Genomic DNA, 22,382 nt, shown 5'->3' with positions numbered 1-22,382 from the left:
AACAAATGCCATAGAAGATCTGGCAGATGTCATTATCAAGACAAAACTACTGGGGAATTTTGTCACTATGCTTAAGAAAGACATTCTTACCTTCATACATAAGCTTTGTTGTACAATACCCATCTGATTCTGTTAATGCTTCATCTCTGTCAACCTCTGAGAGATCAACAAGTCGGGTGATTGACACCTCTAAAGAGCAGAGTGAGCCTGTTTTACAATACTCTGCCCCCAACGGTGGAAAAATTTCAGTTTTCACATGATACAATGTCTGTCAGGAAGAAAACAGTGCTGTTATCAAGAAAAAAGTGGCATTTTACTTGTGTTTGAATTGGACAATCGATACAGCATAAACATTTGACACACATATCAGACATTTAACATACATTTGACATCCACATCCTATTAAATCTTTTTAATGCAAGATTCAGTTATAAGTTATGTTCACTTTATTACCTTGCTCAGTTTGGAAAGTAATCAAACCAAATTTGATTTATTGCATTTTTTATACTAGCAGTGAGCATGCCATCTTACTACTACTTAAAAAAAATTTTATTAGTTTCCTGGCTCCTCAATTCCAGACACGTCCCTCAAATTCTGATTATTATAGGAGAACTATTTCATCACTTTTACCATCAGTCCCCAGAATAATGGTGTCCGCATTATCAAACATCTAAATTTTAAATAGTACAAAATTATATTTCTATCAAACACACATACACTGTTTAACACAGTTAGTTCTGTTTAAGAACTCCAGAAAATGCTGCTACAGGTGCCAACAAATGCTAGTTATGTGCCAGTAGGTAAAAAAATTCTTAAAATACTACTCCATGTCAGTTTGCAACAAGCAGGTAGAAAACACAGCAACATTGAAAACAGACAAAAGGATTTAACAAAGTATGAGTCTTCTCATGGTGCTACCCAAGCATGAAAAAGGGTAACACAAGACTGAGTTTAGAAATGAGATTGATAGAATTCCTTGAACAGGAACCTATATCTAGCCTATAAGCTTCCTAGCTGATCAAAGGAATAAAACGGTTGTCCGTAAAGGGGAAGAAGAAACTTTTATGATAATGGCTTAGAAAACCCTAAATATTTCATTAGAGGAACTTATCTCAAGCACTACAAGAAACAACTCAAATGCTTTCAATAGCAAACATTACTTTGGCAACTGCAATTTGCTTTGGAAAGCACAGTCTTAAGGCAGCAGGGGAACAGCAGATCAGTAATCTAAGCACAGTCTCCACAGCACAATCCCAGGAAGGCAAAAACACAGAAAAAAAAAACCCCAAAACAAAATTAAGGACACTTGCTCCAGTGTTATGTTCACCCCACCACTGCCCCTTTCCAGTAGCAAGAATGTTTTTTCACTATATCATATCAGGCTTCAGTTCTGTTCTTCAACAAATTGGCTTTCCAATATTTCTAGGTAGTTAAGTATGCAAGCAGACGTTTTCTAATACATTTCTTAACTTTCCCTTTCCATGTATTAGGAAACTATGTTTGGTTAACATATGCTACACTAAGAAGAGTACTTACAAAAAAATTTTCCACTTGGAATTCATAAGTGAACGGCTTCAGGGTAAAAGACTGTTCTTCAGAGGTAGCTGGACAAAAGCTGACTGAAAACAGGCACTGCAAGGAGAGAGGAAGCTCTTTTGTCCACTTCAGTTCCCATACAAAGAATACTGATTGCTTACTGTATATGACCTGAAAAAGAACGTTATAGTATTAGTTCCTTCCTTCCTCTGAAACAGAAGTGGAAATGCACATACATATGTTTGTCTATTCTGCCATTAATATAGTTCATAAAAACACATTTTCTGCTTAGTGTTAAATAAATCAGTAGGGAAAATATGCAACCAAAATAACCGATAGTGTATTTTTTTAACAATGCACATCTAATTAAAGGAGGGAAACATTTCACTGTCAGAATCAATGTTTTGGAAGGGAACACTACACACTCAAGTACAAACGGAAAATATTTTATTTAAAAGTCAAATTTAATAAAGATATTAACAATGTTTTTACACACTTTTCCTAGGCACCAAGAATGACCAATTTAATATCATGGTAGGACAAGGCTGAAAGAAAATTCAAGGGGACTGTTTTGCAGGTTAACTAGTTTACAGCTATATTCAATTGAAAAAACAATCTCCATCTGATTTTTTTTCCTAAAACCTAATGACAAACCAGCAGCTGAACAAATTAAACATTAACTGTGACATAAGGGATATTTCATTTGTACAGCTGTTGTTCAAGCAGGTATGTAATGCTTTGCATGAGGCAAATGGACAAGTTTGAAAATTCATCAAATAATCTTTGCAAGTTTTAGAATTTAATCTGAGATCTATGGGTGTAAATGCCTTCTAAAGCATCTTTAAGCATCAAAGGGCTACAAAGGTCTGAGCTAACATCAGCTATCTGCCTTACTACAAAGACTATGTGCAGAAATGCTAATAATTTCCCTAACAAGAACGTATATCTAGCTGTCCTGTCAACAACCTCATAAGACATCAGGTCAATATTTACCTGTTGAGATTCAGGGTTCAGAGGTACCAGTTGCAAGTCTGAACAGTCAGCAGAATTTTTTAGGCTGTTGTCTGAAAGCTGGAAACAGAGATCTGACAAATTCTGTACACAGACTTGCACATACTTCCTGAAAAACACGACAGTTTCTTCAACAAAAGTTGAGCAGTTATATTAAAAGAGTGCATGTCTAAAGTATTTTTTAAAGAGCGCAGCACAAGCAAAACCAGAATGGCAGGTGTATTTGTTTCTTTCATTTTTTTCCTCAATACTTATGAATCTGTAGAAACAAGGCTCTAAAACGTCCTCTTTCATATTAAACAAAACCAAGCAACTACACAGAAATAGGCTAGTCTTGGTTTATTTCATTTCCAAAATAGCTGAAACCACAAATTTGTTTTATTGTTTTGAAAGAACACTAGAAGAAACACACAAGCTTCAGTAGGAAGCTGTGTATGATAACAAAAGTGAGATTTAAAAAGAAAAAAAGAAAGGCTGCTATAGATATTATTTGGGAAACTCCAGCTCCATATTTTCTAAGAAGAAACAAACAATAAATACTTAATGACTACATTACCGTTTGCCAGCTGACAATAAGGAATGCTTGGCATTAAAAGGTATGCAGAATGTTAATGCAATAATAGTAGAGTAAATCGACCAAGGACAATCAATGGTTACCTAAAGGAAAAAGGAAACAAAATTCTTATTCATAATGGTCTTGGGCATAATGATTTTGCTTTTCTTCTCATTTCTACAATGAGCTTCTCTCGGCAAGTGGCTGCATCTAATGCATCCAGAAGGGGAAGAAGAAAACAATCAAAAAAAAAATCAGTATCTCAAAAACTAATCTGATGTAATATTAGGTTTCTGTTTTCCCATCAGCAGGATATGAAATCTTGAAGAAGCTTTCCCAGACAGACTGACAGTCCCAATTTCAAAGACTGGAAATAAAGGAAAGAAATAAAGAAAAGATAAAAGGACACTAGCAATACCAATAGCATCTTAACACAATAATCTGGTAAAAAGTCAATGTCAAATAAATTGCTATAAAATGTATTACTGAATGCTTTTATAACACTTTAATATATTAAATATGAGCTCAAAATATTTTTAAAGCTTATCTAATGTATATTTGCTTTAACTTGAAGCAGTACACTTAGCTGGAGATTTACTCCTGAAGTGAATGCTGCCATTCTTCCAATTCTAAAGCATATATATTTAACGACGTATCTTTATATGGAGAGAGGGGAAAAAAGAAATCTTTTGCCACATCACATTTTAGCAATGCTGGTCTACACCTATTCCATTTTAACCAACTTTTCACACACAAGGATACACAGCAGCACACTTGGTTACTGTTAACAAGGAGTAACAATGTAAAAGCTGATGTTTTCAAGACCCTTTTGCTGTCAGCTGAAGAGCTTCTTCCCATACTACTTATTTTATTCAAGCTTCATAATGAAATTAAGAGGAAAAGTTACCTCCAACTAAATAACATGATAGCTTGAAGCACTACAGTACCTCAACGCAGCATACAGAATCTCTGCAAGGGGACAAAATATCTTTCCTATGAGTCAGAAGGGAGAATTTAAAGACCACCATGCCACCTTTTACAAATACATGAGTATCCTTCATCCGTTATCAACTGAGTGTTAGAACACTGAAACTCGGATTGCTAGCCAGGGGAACAGTTGGCAATAGAGTAAACACAGTGTATATTTCCGCTTATACTAATGCTCTATACGTTTATAACATGTGCTGTGATTTTTGCATGCATATCTTTTAAGGTAAAGTAAGTTCAACACAATCAGGTTGTTCCCCCCCGTCACTACCATTTGTATTTTGTGAGGTGCCTGCTCCTGTGATCAAACAGATTTCATAATAAAAACATTAAATTACATCTTAACATCTTACTTTTTGGTCAACAGTAGCCATGCAGTTGTCCTGTTTCTGCTTCTCTTTGTTTTTTCTGTGAACTTCTTTATTTGTGGTAGTTTCTTTCTCCGCTACAGATTCTGTGGCTGATGGCAAATACATGACTTCTAGTTCAAATTCAATCAAATGATATGCAGGAGCCACTGGCAAACTGATGCTTGTGATTTTTTCTGAAGACTGAATTCTCAATGATGACTCTGAGATCTTTTCTGCAGTCATGTAGAAGGGGGAGGGGGAGGAAAGTAGATTTAAAAACTCATCCATCCCTTCCCAATTTTCACTTTTATCTGTAACTACACAATGAAACTAGCTTTAAAAGTTACGCATCATAAAAAAATACATGGTGCCATGCCATTTCCATGTCTGCAAAACAAGCAACAAGAAACCATGTTATATAAGTCCACAGTAACCTCTTCAAATGAACTACAATCCACACATCTTAAATACCACTGCTGTTTACAACTACCCAATAGTAAAACTCTTTCTTAAACTGCAGGAAGGGAGCCATCACGTTCCATCTAACAGTCTCTTCCAACATTCAAAAAAAAAAGAGAACAATTTGATAACAAGCTTGAAATTAGCTGAAGAGCTACTTTAGACCTTCATATGACAGCTACTGAAGTTCTTACAATGTCCTACACCTCCCTGTTCTCCTAATTTCACTTAATGCAAACTTGCAACTTATTGAACACACATGCATCAGAATTCTGGGTAACCATTACAATCTCTCTACAAAATACTACACTCAGGGTGCCTCTGTGTACTTTAATCTTAATTTCATCAAGTCTGTTCAGACTGTTCTTTCCATCTACATATAAGTTGCTTGTGTTGTAGCAACCGAGGAGACTATACAGTACTTATGCTTGGAAAAAGAAGAAATTGGATATCATCTGTTCAAATGAAACCCCAGCCAAAGAAAACACTCCATTTACATAAAACACTACGTAAAAACCCACTTACAACTACTTCACAATAAAAATGGTCTAGTTAAAATAGAGCCCACAAAGTAATAAAAGATCATCATGATTCACTTGGAAATCATTAGAGATACCCACCTCAGCAGCAGCTTCACCATGCCTGCCGAATTTCATTAATGAAAGTAAAAGTTGGCCAGCTACATGTTTGCTGAAAAGTTTATACTACTACTTTGAAGGTGAAAGTTTAAGATCCTCCTTGCATTGAAGTCCCTAGAATTGTTCTTAGTAAAGACTACTGAAAAAGACAGCACCAGTGTTCTTAATACTGCAAGTACAGGTTTGCATCAGGATTACTGGTTTTTTTCAGCCATTTAAAGATTATTAATTTTAACTTCATTGCTTACCCCTAGTGTTAGAGTAGATGACTGCCTTGCTCTCCGGATGGTATAGAATAGGCATGGCATCTGCATTACTGAGCTGCAAAGTATCCCCATTCTTCATGGTGTAGTGACCAGTAGTCACTGTGAATTTTACCTTCTGGGGAATGCCAGCCAAAAGACTATCTGGAAAAGAAAGCAGAAATTGTGAAGAGATTCCAATACTCCTCAGCTGAAGGTCACAACGCCCTGCTAAGGCTTGTTAGCAATATTCCCAGACAACTTGTCACACATGTTAAGGCGACTTAGAAGTGCCAGGGCTTGGTGCTATTCACTACATTAAACCCAGCTTGGATACATCGGTGTGGAGAAATCGGGTGTTTCAAATTGACTGACCAAAACCATTGTTCACTGGATGGCTTAGATGATGTTCCTGGCTCACATATCATGTAAATCTGGCAGCAAAGACTTCAATGAAACACAATAATTCCTAAGAATTTACTAAGCTTTTTGTTAAGTTCTCTAGGTTGCAGGCAGCTTTATATTTTTGCACTTACAACACTAGTCATACCTACGTGCCATATTTACATTATCAAGATAACAAGAATGCCAGTACACACACAGACTCAACAGTTTCATATGGGTAGCTAATCTGATTAATGCCCAATATGCCTGTTCTTCCTTTGGCACAGACTGCAACCCCTGTAACTGGAATGACAGCACTAAATGCATATTAATTCCTCAACTAATAGCCCAAAAACAAAATCACTATTAACTTCCACTTACAAACTTTAATAATCAAACTCTAAAACAAGTAATGTTCAGTTATTAATAAAAAGAATGGACGTATTCAGTATTAGATTTTATTAAGTTTGTTATCACTGCTAGCACAGAATCCCAGTTCTTGCACATTTCTAGTAAATACCAAAAGGGACTGCAGCATCACAGAACTAATCAACACCGAGCTCAGTCAATTACAAATTAAAATATTTACTTCTCCTAATCAGTGTGGTAGCTCAAATTATACCTGATATTAAAGGGACACTACACGTTCAAATTCATGCTCAGAAGTGACACTACACATTTCAGAGCCAAGCACCAGAATTAAGTTGCTGAAAACAAGCCATCATTGACAAAGCACACTTGATGGATAATTTGAAAAGTGATAATTTATTTTAGACTGAAAATTAAGAGTAATAAAAAAAAAATTGAGTAGTATTTAAGCCAGAAAACATTTTACCTAATCCCACAGGAGTACAAAAGAAATCATCAAAGCAACTTCAGCATAGCAGCTGTACCTACCAGTCATTGGTTCCACTTTTAGCTGCGGCTCCTGAGAATACACATCATACTGCACAATTGGGTAAATATGAAGAAGGACAAACTGTACTTTTCCCACTGAAGTGCACAGTTGCCTGAGCGTGTACGTCCCAGGTTCTTTGGCCTTTGAAGAAAACATATGAATGGATTTTTCAGTTCAGGACTTACTTCTAGAACAAACCCTCTACTAAAGAGCAACATGTTCTCAGCTCCTTTTTATCATATACTTTGCATTTGTAAATTAAAATGACAGACTTTATCTCTGAGTAAGTGATAAGATTTTCACAAAGTAAGACAGAAGCTCTAGAGTGCTGGCTGATTCAAGGAAAAACATTATAAGTAACAAGTACCAATAATCAGAATAACTAAAATAGTAGCTATGCTGTCAAATAGTTGGGTTTGGGTTCCTTTTGTCTTGTTTGTTGGCTGTCCCACTCCTAGGTGACACATACATTAAAATATAAAATAAATATAAATCTATTAAGTACTGAAACCATATTTAGTAAGCAGTGACATGCTTATTTGGCTAACATTCATAAAATCCTACAACATTTACACAAGGCATAGCTTTCAGCTCAAGGTATCACACTTCCCTACACCACACCCTGTGTGAATACTTACAAAAAAAAGTAATATCTACATACTTAATTTGAAACTTCTCCCTTACCCTGAATAAGGGGATTCTGGATATTCTTCAAATAACATTATAAAAAGCAAATTTGTAATATCTGCTAGTGTATTAATTCTTTATTCTATCTGCTCTTGGCTATCACTGCTAGGGAATGGGAAATGTTTTCTTTTTCCGATGTGTCATTTTACCAAGTGTAATACATAAATATTAATGTTGGGCGTAATTAAATCTAAAGAAAAGGTTAGAAGTTATGGAGAAAAGCTGTAACAACTTAACATTCAAACTTCATTTACACAGCTATTTCCAAAGCAAATGCTGACTAAAATTCAGTATTATGCATTTTGACATTAAAGTCACTAAATTTTATCCCTTGAATACTTTATAAACAGAAAAGCACAAGTGAGTTTTTCATAATACATACATAATTTAAACCTCAACATGGGACAGAATATTAGTCTGAAGAATTTAGATAATGCTTTCTGATCCCTTTTAAAGCTTGAAAAAAATACACCGAAAGATTGCTATCAGCATAAACATTGCGAGTCATCAGTCTAAGATCTAAAGAAGAATCAAACTCCCCCAGGATCTTGGAAGCACAGTCATTCCTCTTTCTGTTAAAATACTGCAATTAAGCATTACTGTAAGAAAAATTATAAAGTAAGTTGTCAGCAGTTTCTGTCCTTTGGTCAGCAGCCCCCTAAGTTTACGGATGACACTAAGCTGGATGGAAGCGTGGATCTGATGGAGGGCAGGGAGGCTGCAAAGGGATCTGAACAGGCTGGACCGCTGGGCTGAGACCAACAGCATGAGGTTTAACAAGGCCAAATGCCAGGTCCTGCACTTGGGACACAACAACCCTATGCAGTGCTACAGACTAGGAGAAGTCTGTCTAGAAAGCTGCCTGGAGGAGAGGGACCTGGGGGTGTTGGTTGACAGTGACTGAACATGAGCCAGCAGTGTGCCCAGGTGGCCAAGAAGGCCAATGGCATCTTGGCCTGTATCAGAAACGGCGTGACCAGCAGGTCCAGGGAGGTTATTCTCCCTCTGTACTCGGCACTGGTGAGACTGCACCTCGAATCCTGTGTTCAGTTCTGGGCTCCTCACCACAAGAAGGATGTTGAGGCTCTGGAGCGAGTCCAGAGAAGAGCGACAAAGCTGGTGAAGGAGTTGGAGAACAAGTCTTAGGAGGAGCAGATGAGGGAACTGGGATTGTTTAGCCTGGAGAAGAGGAGGCTGAGGGGAGACCTCATTGCTCTCTACAACTACCTGAAAGGACGTTGTGGAGAGGAGGGAGCTGGCCTCTTCTCCCAGGTGTCAGGGGATAGGACAAGGGGCAATGGCCTCAAGCTGCATCAGGGGAAGTTTAGATTGGACATTAGGAAAAATTTCTTCACAGATAGGGTATCGGGCACTGTCAGAGGCTGCCCAGGGAGGTGGTTGAGTCACCATCCCTTGAGGTATTTAAAAGACAGGTGGATGAGGTGCTCAGGGGTATGGTTTAATAGTTGATAGGAATGGTTGGACTCGATGATCCTTGAGGTCTTTTCCAACCTACTGATTCTGTGATTCTGTAATCTAGTAGAAGTGACACAGAATGCTACTACAGTGATGGATTTCTAGTAAATATTTAGTGAATACTGCAGCTCCAATCTAGAGAAGCTTTCATCATTTTATAGAGTAATACACTATCAAAAATCATAACATATTCAGATTTTCCCTTTAAGGACAGATAAGTCATCTTTATACAATTGTTCAACCATAAGTAGGACTCACACTGAGCAGTCTTCCCATGCAAACCTTTTGATCTGTATACTTTCTTCCATGGTTTTAGATTGCACCTTGATCCCACTAAGCCAAAATGACCGCTCAGAACAGTCTCTAACAGTTTACTTCTAGCGAGGCTCTTTCATCTGAAATCCAGTCCTACATACATGTTAATTTATTTTACAGAAAACTACATTTGCGGCCACCAAGACCTCCGACATCTCCAAATCCCATTAACTTGTCCCAGGCCTTTAAAAGAATGAGAAACCTAAAATTTACATCAGGAGGTAGTTCAAATGACATGACTGACATTTCACTTTGCATCATCAGGGACTTGAACTCAACTTCCATCTCAAGATACCTGCTGTCCACCCAGGTTCCACAATGTTCATGTGCACACATACCAAGCACATCTCTCTAGTATTTTTTGCCCCAACACTGGAGGAATAAAAAGGCATAATATGTAAGCCTACAAAAAGTTTCCCTCTAAACAAAGTTCTATGACAAGATAGAAATTAATAATTTTAAAAAAAGAAAAAAAAAGGGAGAAAGTTAAAATCTCAGGTGTGGAACACTTAAAATATGCTAAAAATGCTAAAGAAACCTGGCCAGCTCTGTCTAGCTACCAATTTTTAGTCATCAGAAGCAGATACATAGATTCTTATTTCAAAATTAGTTTTAAAAGGGACCAAAGCTAACTTAAAACAATTAGAAAATGTCAAGGCTAGCAGGCCTATATACCATATGTGACTACAAAATACTATGTCTCTTCACAGTACTCATTCTCTTTTCAATATACAGGCTGGGTACTGCTCAGAAAATGAAGCAACTATGAGAAACCTGCTGTATTCTTCATTATGCACCATCTCCTGTAAATTATTCAGCTGCTACACTGGATTTCTCATTATTTTTTCACTCAAATTTTCCCTGCACTGATGTTCATTACTGTAGCATTGAACTCTACTAAGTTCTTCCCTATGAAAGGTTACAGTGGGGAGGGAGCTAGAAAAATATTTAAAGAAAATCCAAAGAGCAGAACAACATGATAATTGAAGCCAGAAGCTCCTACTCCTGGAATTCCAAACAGATGGTGCAGTCTCACTTTTGAAAATGCTTGGTATTTCACTCCCTAGGACTAAACCAGCAGGTAAATGCCTTTCCCCATTTCATTAAAACAAGCACACAAGCCACACATCAGTGAACTACAAGGCCACAGAAGGAGCAGCAGTTTAAAAACAACAAACAAGCAAAACCCCAAACAACAAAAAAATCAAAGCTCTACCACCACAACCAACCAACAGGATTGATACTAAAGGCCTGCTGATTTCCAGCTATAATGCATCTAGTAGGAATGCAATGTAAACAGAAGTGATGAGCACTACCGTCCTCAAATATTTCAGCAACTACTGGGAGCCTGCTGGGGGAAGAATGGGAGGGAAGAAAGGATTACTTCAAATATCCATCTGACTTAGAGTGCATGTGTAAGAGGGGAACTGAGGAACTTTGACGTACAACGCTACATGTCAGAAGCAGGACCATGACATTTAGATGGCGACACACTGTTTTCACAGGTTTTTGCTCACGCATATTTAGTCTTCAAGTTGCAGAGAATCCTTATGCTCTTGTCATCTCATTCCTTGTGTGATTAAGATGAATAATGGGGGCAATTTTGATTCTGACATATTTTAAATTCAAGTATTTTAAGCAGAGCTTAACTTTGTCATACTGCTTGCAAGTAGGTTTACTACATCCATCAAGTGAAAAAACATTCTACCTCCTTCCACAGTGAAGAACAGGCTATAAACCAAACTAAACCACACAGTCACTTACTGAGGGCTAGAAAACGCATTCCCATCAAAATTATGAAATATTATTCTCAATGCCCTCAACAGCAAAGGCAGGCTTCATGAGCAGTACACTACCTTGTATATAAATTTATCAGTTCAATTTTGGGCAGCAACAACTAAGGTGTTTAAAATAAGTTTTGGAAGACTGACTCAAATGACTGCAAACAGAGTCACCTATACATTTTGGCACAGTAGCCTTCTTTCAACGGAAATGAAGGTCTAGAAAAATGAAAAGAAAGTCACAAGGGGAATGGTATCACCCAAGCTGTAACAGGAAACAATACAGGTACCACTTGAGAGCACTATGCTCTTCCTCAACCAGTGCTTTCAGCTGTCCTTTCATGAGTGCTACATTCACTCAACTATACAGACATACCTGAGTATTGAATGTTATTTTATTGACCCCCGGATCCAGTATTACGTTGCTGCATTTCAAAACATGAGCCCCATCTTCTAACGTCACCCCTGAAGGCATATCCAGTGAACTGCTGCTCTCTTGCCTTCGTAGTAGCATGTGCACGTTTTTGCAGATAATTCCTGCTGTGTTCAAAGAGTTATCTGATGGACTCCGTTCATACATTTCATATAGCTCCAGCGCTGGCAGGTTGTTTCTTGACAAAGGAAAGCCTGAAACTTCATTTGGAAAGTTGATAACACCATTGGAAGTTTTGTGCTTAGTAAGCCACTCAGCTGTTTTTCTGTAACTATTTTTTTCAATGCTAAAGTGAACATGGATGGCAACCTGATCCACTTGGACAGGGATGGGCATTTGGCTCAGCAAAGTCAACTCAATAGATAACTTTCCTCCCACATGGACAACAGCATTTGGAGGGTCAAAATGTAGAGTTTTCAACTGCGCAAAGGAATGCATAGGCAATATAACCTTTTGACCTGGAAAGACAAAACCAGGGATTTTACTCTTCGATAGTGCTGCTGGGGATCAGCAAATCTTTTCTCTTAAAAATGTAACCCCAAGGATTAAATAATAACTTTTCGCAATTAATCCTTTCACACACCCAAATAGCACTTCCATACTTAAGTCTTATCTGCATAGAAATGAGACTTAAAGATGCTGAGATTTGTTTTCTAACAGTTACATTTAATACAATTTTAGTGCTTGGTCTATTAAAGACAACTAAACTAGGAGACAGCGTCTAAGCAGAAGTTTAACATTTTATTACTACATAAAGTGTTCCACACAAACATGGTAGCATAAATGACAAACTTCCCAAATTAAGAGCAAGTACAAGTTTAATTAATTAGTGACTTGACCCATTAGCTTTAGCACGCAAGGGTTTTTCATTCTCTTTTCTAGATTCCAAAACCAAACACAGAGGCAGTACCAAAACTTAATTAAGAAGTAAGTCTAAAATAACATATCATTAATGGTACATTCATTCACCAAGTAAAACTTCTGCATAAAAATTAACAATCTTCCGATTCACAGGAAGAGTTCTCTATGAACTTGAATTATGATCAATACCTAGGGACAAGGTATTACTGAAGCAGCAGGAAGAATAAGGAGAAGAGATGGTCAAAACAATAAGCTGGAAGTGGATTGTAACAAATCTAGCTTCAGAAGAAGCGTGATCACAGAGCTGCCATCCACACGTCAGCAATGCAGAGACAAAAGTAAGTTAGGAATAAAAAAAAAAAATAATTGAGCCGTGAAAGGAGAGGAGGAGAACAGAGACTTTCCTGTATTCAGGATGAAAATGTTAATTACTCCTTTATCTTTGACTACTCTTAATTATTGCATAAGTTTTATAAATATTTTGGAGATTACAAGAACCATGTAGGTTCAGAAGTTATAGACAAGGTAATGAAATCAATCAAAAAAGTTTTCCAATCTACTTCTAGGGAAGGATCAGGCCAGAGCAGGTAAAGAACCTGACTTACCTTGATTCTCTGCCTGCTGATTGGCAAAATCTAGTATTTCTTGGCAAAACCTCTTGCGTTCGTCTTCTGTTAAGTGAATATCACCAGCTAACAAGCTGCTTGTTTGAAGATAACTAACAAAGTTAAGGAAACACGAGGCAGAAATCTACAACATTCAGAAATGTGACTGGAAATGAGACAGTTCAAGTACTAGTTTCCTAATCTTTTAATGCAAGACCCGCTTTTATCACCACCACACGCTTCCATTAGAAGAGAAACAATAGAAGATTTACTATCATCTGAGAATACTGCAGAATCGCTACTTTTAGTAGGCCTACCAAAATATCATCAGTTATTAACCTGTGCAATCATCCCCCATCTAAACAGATTAGTAAGCATAGAAAATTCATTATCCGATGATAAATGCAGCATGTGAGTTAAAGACACATCGTGTTGAATTATACTGCCCAACATTAGAACTAAACACCTTATTTAAGTATTTAACTAAGACTGCAATGTTCCTGGCTCAGATTCTTTAAAAGCACTTGCACTGAAGGAGAAAAATTTAAGAGTGTTTAAAAGTGATGTAAGAATTTTCAAAGGAGGCCTACATTTGCAATGTCTAAGTCTAGTTCTAAAAGAAACAAACAAACAAAACAACAAAAAAAGAACAAACCCTAAAATACACTACAAATTTGAACTTAGCTCAACTGATTTTCAGCCACAGTAAGATTTCTAGCACTGTCATTTAGAGACTAAAATATGAACTTTTTGGACAAAGAAGAAAACCCACAACCCCAAAACAAAAACAAAATCCCAACAACTTAAAAAAGCTAGAAGGATCATTCAAAAAAACCCTGTCTTTCCCAGCAATTTCCACAAGAACTGTCTTGTAGACAGTACTCTGTTTAGCTGAGCACCCCAGTTTGGAACACCTAGAGGAATTCCATTTATAAATATGGCACCAATTAAAACAGTACCTTTCCCACAAAACAGCAAAAAACAATGAAATTATTTTACTATAAAATATAATAACATCCTGCACACAGCACAACAGTTCAGATTAGAATGAAGTTACTTAAATTATCTACCAAGTTTAGGAAACAACATAAAAGGCTAAAACAAACAGCAGAATTCAAATTGCATTGTTTCTAATGCCAAAATGACTAGAACGAAACATCCAAGGCTTTTTCCCCAGCACAGACCTCTCATCTTGAAAGTACCAATAGTACCGTAACACAGATTTAATATTTAAACAAATACAGCTGTAGCAGATAGAGACAGTACGTGAAAATAACATATAAAGTGAAGAATTGGAAGACCGTCAAACATTGGGACTAGGGCAAATCATTCTCTCAAAATATTACTTAGTGTTCATGAGGCATTTACAGAGATTTCATTCACACATTAAAGACTGAGCTTCTCTATAACTTGAAAGCAAACAACTCCCACTCCCGCTATGAAGGGGAGATCAAAGCCAGAAATAAAAAATAACTAATAGCAAAAAATATTAAAACACCACACATCACACCAAAGCCACAAGATTTTCATCTTCCAAGCCTCTGTTTTAACTTTTGAGAAAAGTCACTATTACAAATGCCAGAAAAGTCTTTGCCAAGTCAGATAAAGGAAAACGTTGGTAGCAGTTAAGGAAAAAAAGCTCAGAAATTAACCCCCATAATATAGGAAGACACTATAATGCCGTATTTATCAAATGAGAAAAAACAGTACCACATAACAAGTTTGATAATGATGGTGTACAAACAGAATCATAAAAAACCTCCATGGTATCTGCTGATCTAACGACGAGCTTCACACTGTCCATATTGCACCACTCTCTAGAGCCTAAACACATTTAAAATGAAGAAAGTAACCACAGGCAAAATGTTTTAAGTTAACCAGATGTTAAAAGAATAAAAAAACAAAAAATAAATAACCCAACCCTCCCAAAAGAGCAGCAACAATGGAAACTAGAGATAACTCAGCTCTCTGATGTCTGGCAGTCCCTACTCTTAAATAAAAGTTAGAGATATGTCAGAAAATAATCAGAAGTATCATTTTCTCCGATCTTGATTTTTCTGGCTCTGCCTTTTAGAGGATACTTTTCTATTTGCCCAAGGTGTTTCTGACATTCAGCTAACTGTTTTCTTGTATGTGTGACGAGCAATGCCCAGCCCTCAGCAAGGTAAGTTTTCAGTGCTCCTTGAAGATAAACTTCTGCCTTCTGTGGACCTTTCTTCCTCCTTCAAGAATAAAGAAATGAGTACACAGTGATATATGAACCTTTGCAGCCGTAAAAACTCTCTAAACATTTTCAAACGTTGGTGATGGGAGAGGAATACTGCGTATGAATGCAGAACAAGATGAATTCAACCATCATGCTATTTATTTTGCTGGTAACAAATCAACATATTGGCCTACCTTTATGTGATTCACTTAAGCAAGCAGAACTGCAATTAAGTGCCAATGAAAGACTTCACGTACAGATCTATCCCAAGTCAGAGCAAGTGAGGTGAAGCTACCTCCAACAAATGCAAAAAAAGCCATTTCGAGTTTCTGACACTTAACTAAAAACATGCTCACTCAACAATTTTAAAGGAAATTTTCATTATAGCAGTGAAATGCTTCAATGAAAACATTATTTTATTGCTTCATAGCAGTTCCATGACAGTCTTTAAACCTAATATTATACTCAGATAAAAATTTAAGTTAATGTAGGAGAATTTGTTGTGCTTAGAAGATCAGATTGCTTTAGTGAACACAGGTGAAAAGCAGGCCCAAAAATGTTTTCCCAAAACACTCAGGACTCCCAAATTCTTCTAAATAGGAAAAATAAAATTAAATAGAAAAACAATGCAGGAGGTTCCTTTAGTGGAATTTAACAGCAAGGATAAACAAAAAAACAACCCCATACTTGCAAATTAGGAATAAAATCACTGTAAGGTTCACAGGGGAGGAAACAACTGTTTTGCAATCATAACTTCAACTGATTACTCTCCAAAGTACATGTTTTCTGTCTTTTCTTAGGCATTTATATACATGTATGTAGTTAAGATAACTACAGACTTTGAAACAAGTCAGAAACTGTGTTGCAAACCAGGCTATAGTAAATGCAAAGCTACCTCTTCACCTCCCACACCCCAATATCCCTTTCTCCCTAGAAGAAAGGATCAAGCTAAAATATATAGAACAGTTAGAAGTAAAAGTACTAAATCATGAAGTGAGAATTACAGTTTGATATAGAGATTCCTGTTGGTTTTGCTTTTGTTTGTTGTAATACAGACTGAAATTTAGGGTATGTTTACACGTTTTAAAATAGTTTTTTAAATTACTTTTTAAATAATGCAAAATTTCCTCAAGGATTATATTCAAACTTTTCAAGGCTAATGCATTTAACACATTTAAAACATTCATTTACATATAAAACTCTGCCAAGTCCTTTCCCACAAGCTTAGCTGAGCGAATTCTTCCAATATTAGTGTACATTTCAATGGTGGCATGGGACAGATCCTGTTTAAAAGAAAAGAAACTATTGTAAGCTTTATATATATATAAATATATATAGATACACACACATATATATTAGTAGCTATATGGTGTTTCACACAAACTCAGTAACTAAGTTACTGCAACAAAATGACCAGAATAAGGCACTTTTCAGATTTCCCCTTGCCCCAGCACACGATACAGAGCACTTTGCAACAAGTCATCTTCAATTTTTCTACAATTGGTCACGATCCCATATCCGTGTTATACATAGCAGATGAAAAAAACTATCAAAAATAGATGAGACAACTCAAGCCCACCAAAACAATAGATGAGATGCAGCTTCAAGAACTTCATTACACTTGAATCCTCCCGTCTTTTTTTGAGAGCACCTATTTCTCAGTGACTATATCCCATTAGACTACCACTGCAGGATTGTGTAGTCTGTCATTCCAGAGTACATCACAGCATAATGTTTTTAGAACGATATTAGAGTTTGCCCCAGAGACTCACAACTAATACTTCAAAAGCACATCAACTACATACAGAATGTGGTACATCATATACCATTAAGTATATGAAAGGCTGCAGTACGTAAACATATAGTTAAACAGAAAGTGCTAAGTTACAATCAGAATAAGTTTTTTCATAGAATCATAAAGGTTGGAAAAGACCTCCAAGATCTCCAAATCCAACCATCAGCCCAACATCATTGTGCCTACTAACCCGTGTCCCAAAGTGCCAGATCTACACATTTTTTGAATACCTCCAGGGATGGTGACTCCACCACTTCCCCGGGAAGCCTCTTCTAATGCTTCACCACTATTTACTGAAAAGAAAGTTTTCCTAATATCCAATCTTGACCTCCCCTCATGCAACTTGAGGCCATTTCCTCTCATTCTATCACTTGTTACTTGGGAGAAAAGACCAGCACCCATCTCACTACAACCTCCTTTCAGGTAGTCGTAGACAGAGATAACGTCTCCCCTCAGCCTCCTCTTCTCCAGGCTAAACAACTCCAGTTCCCTCAGCTGCTCCTCGTAAGATTTGTGCTCCAGACCCTTTTCACAAGTGTGCCTTAAAAGAATTTTGCTTGAAGCAATGCAATCCCAAACTGAAGTTGCTCAGTTATCTTCAAGCTTAACTTCCAGCGCAGCCACACTGTCTACACATCACCTTCCTCACCTTGCCCTAAGCTTTAATAACAGCATCAACTTTTTCTCACAAAATCAGCAGTTAAAACACACACTATATACCACCACTATACTTTTTTTCCTCAAGGACACATAAAAACATTTCACATCATACTTACAAACCCACAGCCTCTTCTGACTGTCAGCAATCCTCCATAGAAGCTCACTTTGCTTCACTTAGTGTCTCAAGAACTACTCTATCCTTCCAAACAAATTGCTCAGGAGCTTCCAATTGCCTAAATATTCTGCAGAATATCTGTCAGAAAGCATCTATTCCTACGGGGCGGGAAAACGACCTAAAGAAAGCTTTTCTTAGGCAGTTTTTTGTTTCTTATGGAAAGCCTGGAAAAATCACTTTTTTCCTTATTTAAGAATTTACAACAAAACCCTAAAATAGACTAAGTGACCAATGTTTAACAGACAGTACAACCAGAGAGGTCTTAGAGATCAGCTATAAACACAAATAAAAAGCTACATTCCCCTCAAATTAAAGTACAAGACAAAATGCTTGTAGATCATCTGACACACACAAAAGATTCTGAAGTTGTTGCATGAGACTAACCACTGAATGCGAACAAAGCCTTTTCTGGTAACAAAAGCTCATCATTTCTTGCTTTCAACATGTTTTAAAAGCTGCATTTTAGTTTCCAGACTCATTAAAATTTTAAATGCAAATAAATTATCTTTGCTGTGTCTGGAAATTTTAATTACTTCTATGTTCTTCTTCACTGAATACACGGCTAAAATATGGGTGCATATATAAATCGTATTTATGTGACAACTACACATAAAACTATCTTTTATAGTGTATCTGATATCTGAATTTCTGTGCATAAAAGTGTAGTCAAATTCAAACAGCAATGGCAAGTCTTTCATTGGAAAACTCTGCAGATCCTACTTAGTTTCTTGCATTTATGAAGCTATTGCTGATTTTAGCAGAGATCTTCAGGTGCAAGCTCGAACTGAAGATGTAAAAGCAGCTAGCAGTTCTGAAGATTTTAGTTTTGTTCCAGCTATCCAATTAGTCTTATAAAGAAATTAAACATAAAAACTAAATATGGCATCTTCAGACAAAATCTTTCAAGACTTTTTCTTTCAATAACAACTTTGTAAAAATAACTACCACCTAGTTTTCAGATTTATAAAAAATACCCAATTTTTCCCCAACTTCTCCCCAGAAAACTCTAAAGGCTGGACAATGGACACAACCAATCCCCCCCAAACCAAACATATCCTTGTGAGAGTCAGAAGCATTTTTCCTTTAACAATCTTTTATAAAAATAATCAGAAGACCATTACAATGACTCCCTGATAAGGGACCTGTCACGGTAGCACAATGAGAATTCCAGTATTTCTGTCTGTGACAGCTGCAACCATATGTCCCACAGGTTACATAAAGAACTCAACTGTAGCTTACACCACCTAACACCTAATGCAAGATGCAAGTCTAAATCCTTCAAAAAGAAGCTGAATTCACACATCAATATTCACCTGAGGAAGATCCAATTAATTCTGAATTTGGGATCGCAGAATATGATACCCATGACATTGGCTTTTTTTTTTTCATAGAATCATGGAATGGATTAGGCTGGATGGGATCTTAAAGATCACCAGTTCCAACACCCTTGCAATTCCACCAGGTTAGATTGCTTAAAGCCTCGTCCAAGCTGGCCTTTAACACCTGCAGGGATGGGGTAGCCACAGCTTCTCTGGGAAACCTGTGCCAGTGCCTCACTACACTCACAGGATAAAATGTCATCCCAATATCTAATCTAAATCTGCTCACTTTCAGTTTCAAACTGTTACCCCTCATCCTATCACTGCACTCCCAGATAGAGTCCCTCTCCAGGTTTCCTGTAGCCCCCCTTCAGCTACTGGAAGGTTGCTCTAAGGTCTCCCTGGAGCCTCCTCTTGTCTAGGCTGAATAAGCCCAACCCCTTCAGCCTGTCCTCGCATGGGAGGTGCTCCAGTCCTCTAATCATCTTCGCAGCCCTTCTCTGGACTCACTCCAACACAACCATGTCCTTCCTGTGCTGAGGACTCCAGAACTTTTTAATAACTAAGTATATATGCTTACAGATAATAACTTCTAACCCATAACTTTAATATTAAAATTAATCCAAAAATTCGAAACATGGGACCCATACAGAGTTCCGGTAGTAAAATCAGTCAGCCTTGTAGTGCTCAGTGTGCATACAATAACCTTTGATACCAAAACACAGAAACAGATTTACGTTCTCAACATTATCTTCTTCAGTTTGAAAATTTTGTCCCTATTCAATATTAAATGTAAACACTCAAAACTAATATAAATAACTAAAACTCATACTTACTAAGTAGTGTTTTTCGAAAGCTTCTACAGATGATAAGGCCTCTTTAAGTTTCTTATAAGGGCTCTGCAATGCATTGGCTTTAGAAAAAGTGCAGAACAAGGTATCACAAATACATTCTTACTTTAATGAACACCCCACCACCTTTTTCCTTCTGTTGAAAGTGGAGAGAAATCTTAAAACTAATTTTATATGGGAAATGTCACTACCACTTAGAGACAGATCACTAACTTATCCACACAATGTTTCATAACATTTATTCAATGTGGAAACACAGGCAATTGTACTTAAATACCACCTTGTGGCAGGAGTAATATTCCCACAACTCCCCCCCATCAGTGGACTTACAAATCAGCATGACAGAAGCCTACTGTAATTTGAAGACATTTTACTACGTCAAATAACGCACTTCATAGGAAAATGGCTCACAAGATCAAGTTTTTTTCTGAATAGCCCAGGCACCATAAATACAACAGGCACCACAGAACTGAATTAAGAATCGTACATCATCATACCTGCAAAAGCAGGCAAAGTGTCAGCCTGTCAGCTAATGCTTCGAAGATACTGACTACTTTAGCATATTTAACATATGAAATCTTCTTCCCGTCAGAAATACCCTTGTGAGTGATAAAATCCACCCGCAGTAAATAAATTTGATTGTTCAGCCACTCAAATAATATCACTTTGTGGCTACAGTGGTAGGTTTCCTATTTGCATCAGATCAAGGATGCTCCATTTCTTTTTCAAATAATTTTATTTTTAATACTTGTCTGAAAGTATTAAAAAACTTTATTCAAAACCAGTACTGTTCAAGACTATTTACCTAAATGCTCATAAACGGAGCACTAATGAGAAAAATTACGCCTGCAACAGTAAATACATTGATAATTTAAAGTACTAGACACACATTAAAATAACTCGGTAAGAGATAACAGAGCTCTGGCAATGTCCTCCTATATGGAGGGATACCTGGAAATTATTATGACTGATGTATTTATATGCTACATATTAATGAATGTCAGTTATTAGAAATAAAGCGTACATTCCTCATAATACCTGTTTCAGGGCGTTCTGCTCCCAGCCCTGCCAACAGATCAACAGTTCTGTTAAGGTCTTCTGAATTGGGTCCCTTTTCTGATACAAGTCCACACAGATAACCCAGAGATTTTAACTGCAAGAGAAACCAGATGCTTATTTTCAATATGCTACAAAAATCAATATAGACTCTTTTTACTCTATTACATCATTCCCCTAATAAAAGATATTTTCATTGCCATCACATTATACTGCTTATAGGACCTGTATTAAAGTTGCTTCATGGGGAAAAAAATAGAAAATCTTCAAAAGAAATGTTATTCTTAGAGTAGTAATTAGTTTTATTAAGAACTAAATGGCACATAAGTTACTGATTCAAATAACATTGGAACACATGCATATACACACATCCCTACAGGCTTAAGACCTAATCAAATTAAATCCTTGTGGTTTTGCATATAAGTATGGACATAGCTTGAAATGTTCAGCAGTAATCACCAAAAATAATTTCTAGGGACTGCGACTGTACTTTTGAAAACTATTTGACCAAGAAATGCAGGCAGTCTCCAATACACTGACTAGACAAGCTTGCAAATTCAACCAAAGTATAGCATTTGGGTGAAAAATCTTTTGGAAAAAGAGATGATTGCATAGCTAAGAGTGTTAAAACAGTGCCACACAACAACCATAAAATCCCTTCTAGACAGCAGCTGGTACGCTTGACACAGAAGTCAGAGTATACTGTCCTGAAGTTCAGTTCTGTTGGTCATTTGCTTAATTCATTCAGTATGACTTAATCAACTACAAAGGTAAGCCAACCAAAATAAAAATGGCCTCAGCTTGTCATACTACAACACACCACATAAAATGGGGATGGCCCTTAACTATTTTTTTTCAAATTTCACTTAATTTTTGTCAGTAGTTGCTAAGTTTCTTTCATTCAGTTTGCTTCATACTGATACTCATTATTTTACAACTTTTCCTTTACTCTTTCTATTAAAAGAGCTAAGAATGGGAGCAATGTTTCCAGTCTAGGTATACACCTTCCAGAAGATATGCAAAGATAATGAGAACAATCTGATGCACTCATCACCGCTTTAAACAGTTCTTTGGCTCCTTTATTCTGACACACACTCCCCTTAT

The 22,382-nt window shown here is 36.8% G+C and overlaps 1 protein-coding gene across 1 annotated transcript in view; it reads right to left on the bottom strand.

The window, feature by feature from the left end:
• Positions 1–22,382, bottom strand: part of TRAPPC10 (trafficking protein particle complex subunit 10) — a 44,549-nt gene that overhangs the window by 2,990 nt on the left and 19,177 nt on the right. The window contains exons 9-21 of the mRNA XM_069872685.1: positions 21,261–21,375; positions 20,208–20,284; positions 16,614–16,705; positions 15,298–15,438; positions 13,217–13,329; positions 11,694–12,208; positions 7,058–7,199; positions 5,783–5,941; positions 4,441–4,670; positions 3,104–3,204; positions 2,530–2,656; positions 1,537–1,707; positions 91–268 (exon numbers count right to left, since the gene is read on the bottom strand). Of these exons, the coding sequence (XP_069728786.1) occupies positions 91–268; positions 1,537–1,707; positions 2,530–2,656; positions 3,104–3,204; positions 4,441–4,670; positions 5,783–5,941; positions 7,058–7,199; positions 11,694–12,208; positions 13,217–13,329; positions 15,298–15,438; positions 16,614–16,705; positions 20,208–20,284; positions 21,261–21,375 (2,161 nt within the window). The remainder of the gene's footprint in view (positions 1–90; positions 269–1,536; positions 1,708–2,529; positions 2,657–3,103; positions 3,205–4,440; positions 4,671–5,782; positions 5,942–7,057; positions 7,200–11,693; positions 12,209–13,216; positions 13,330–15,297; positions 15,439–16,613; positions 16,706–20,207; positions 20,285–21,260; positions 21,376–22,382) is intronic.

The sequence above is a fragment of the Phaenicophaeus curvirostris genome, chromosome 1 (genome assembly GCF_032191515.1).
Source record: "Phaenicophaeus curvirostris isolate KB17595 chromosome 1, BPBGC_Pcur_1.0, whole genome shotgun sequence".
NCBI classification, from domain to species: Eukaryota; Metazoa; Chordata; class Aves; order Cuculiformes; family Cuculidae; genus Phaenicophaeus; species Phaenicophaeus curvirostris.
This window is presented reverse-complemented; position numbering and strand designations above follow the sequence as displayed.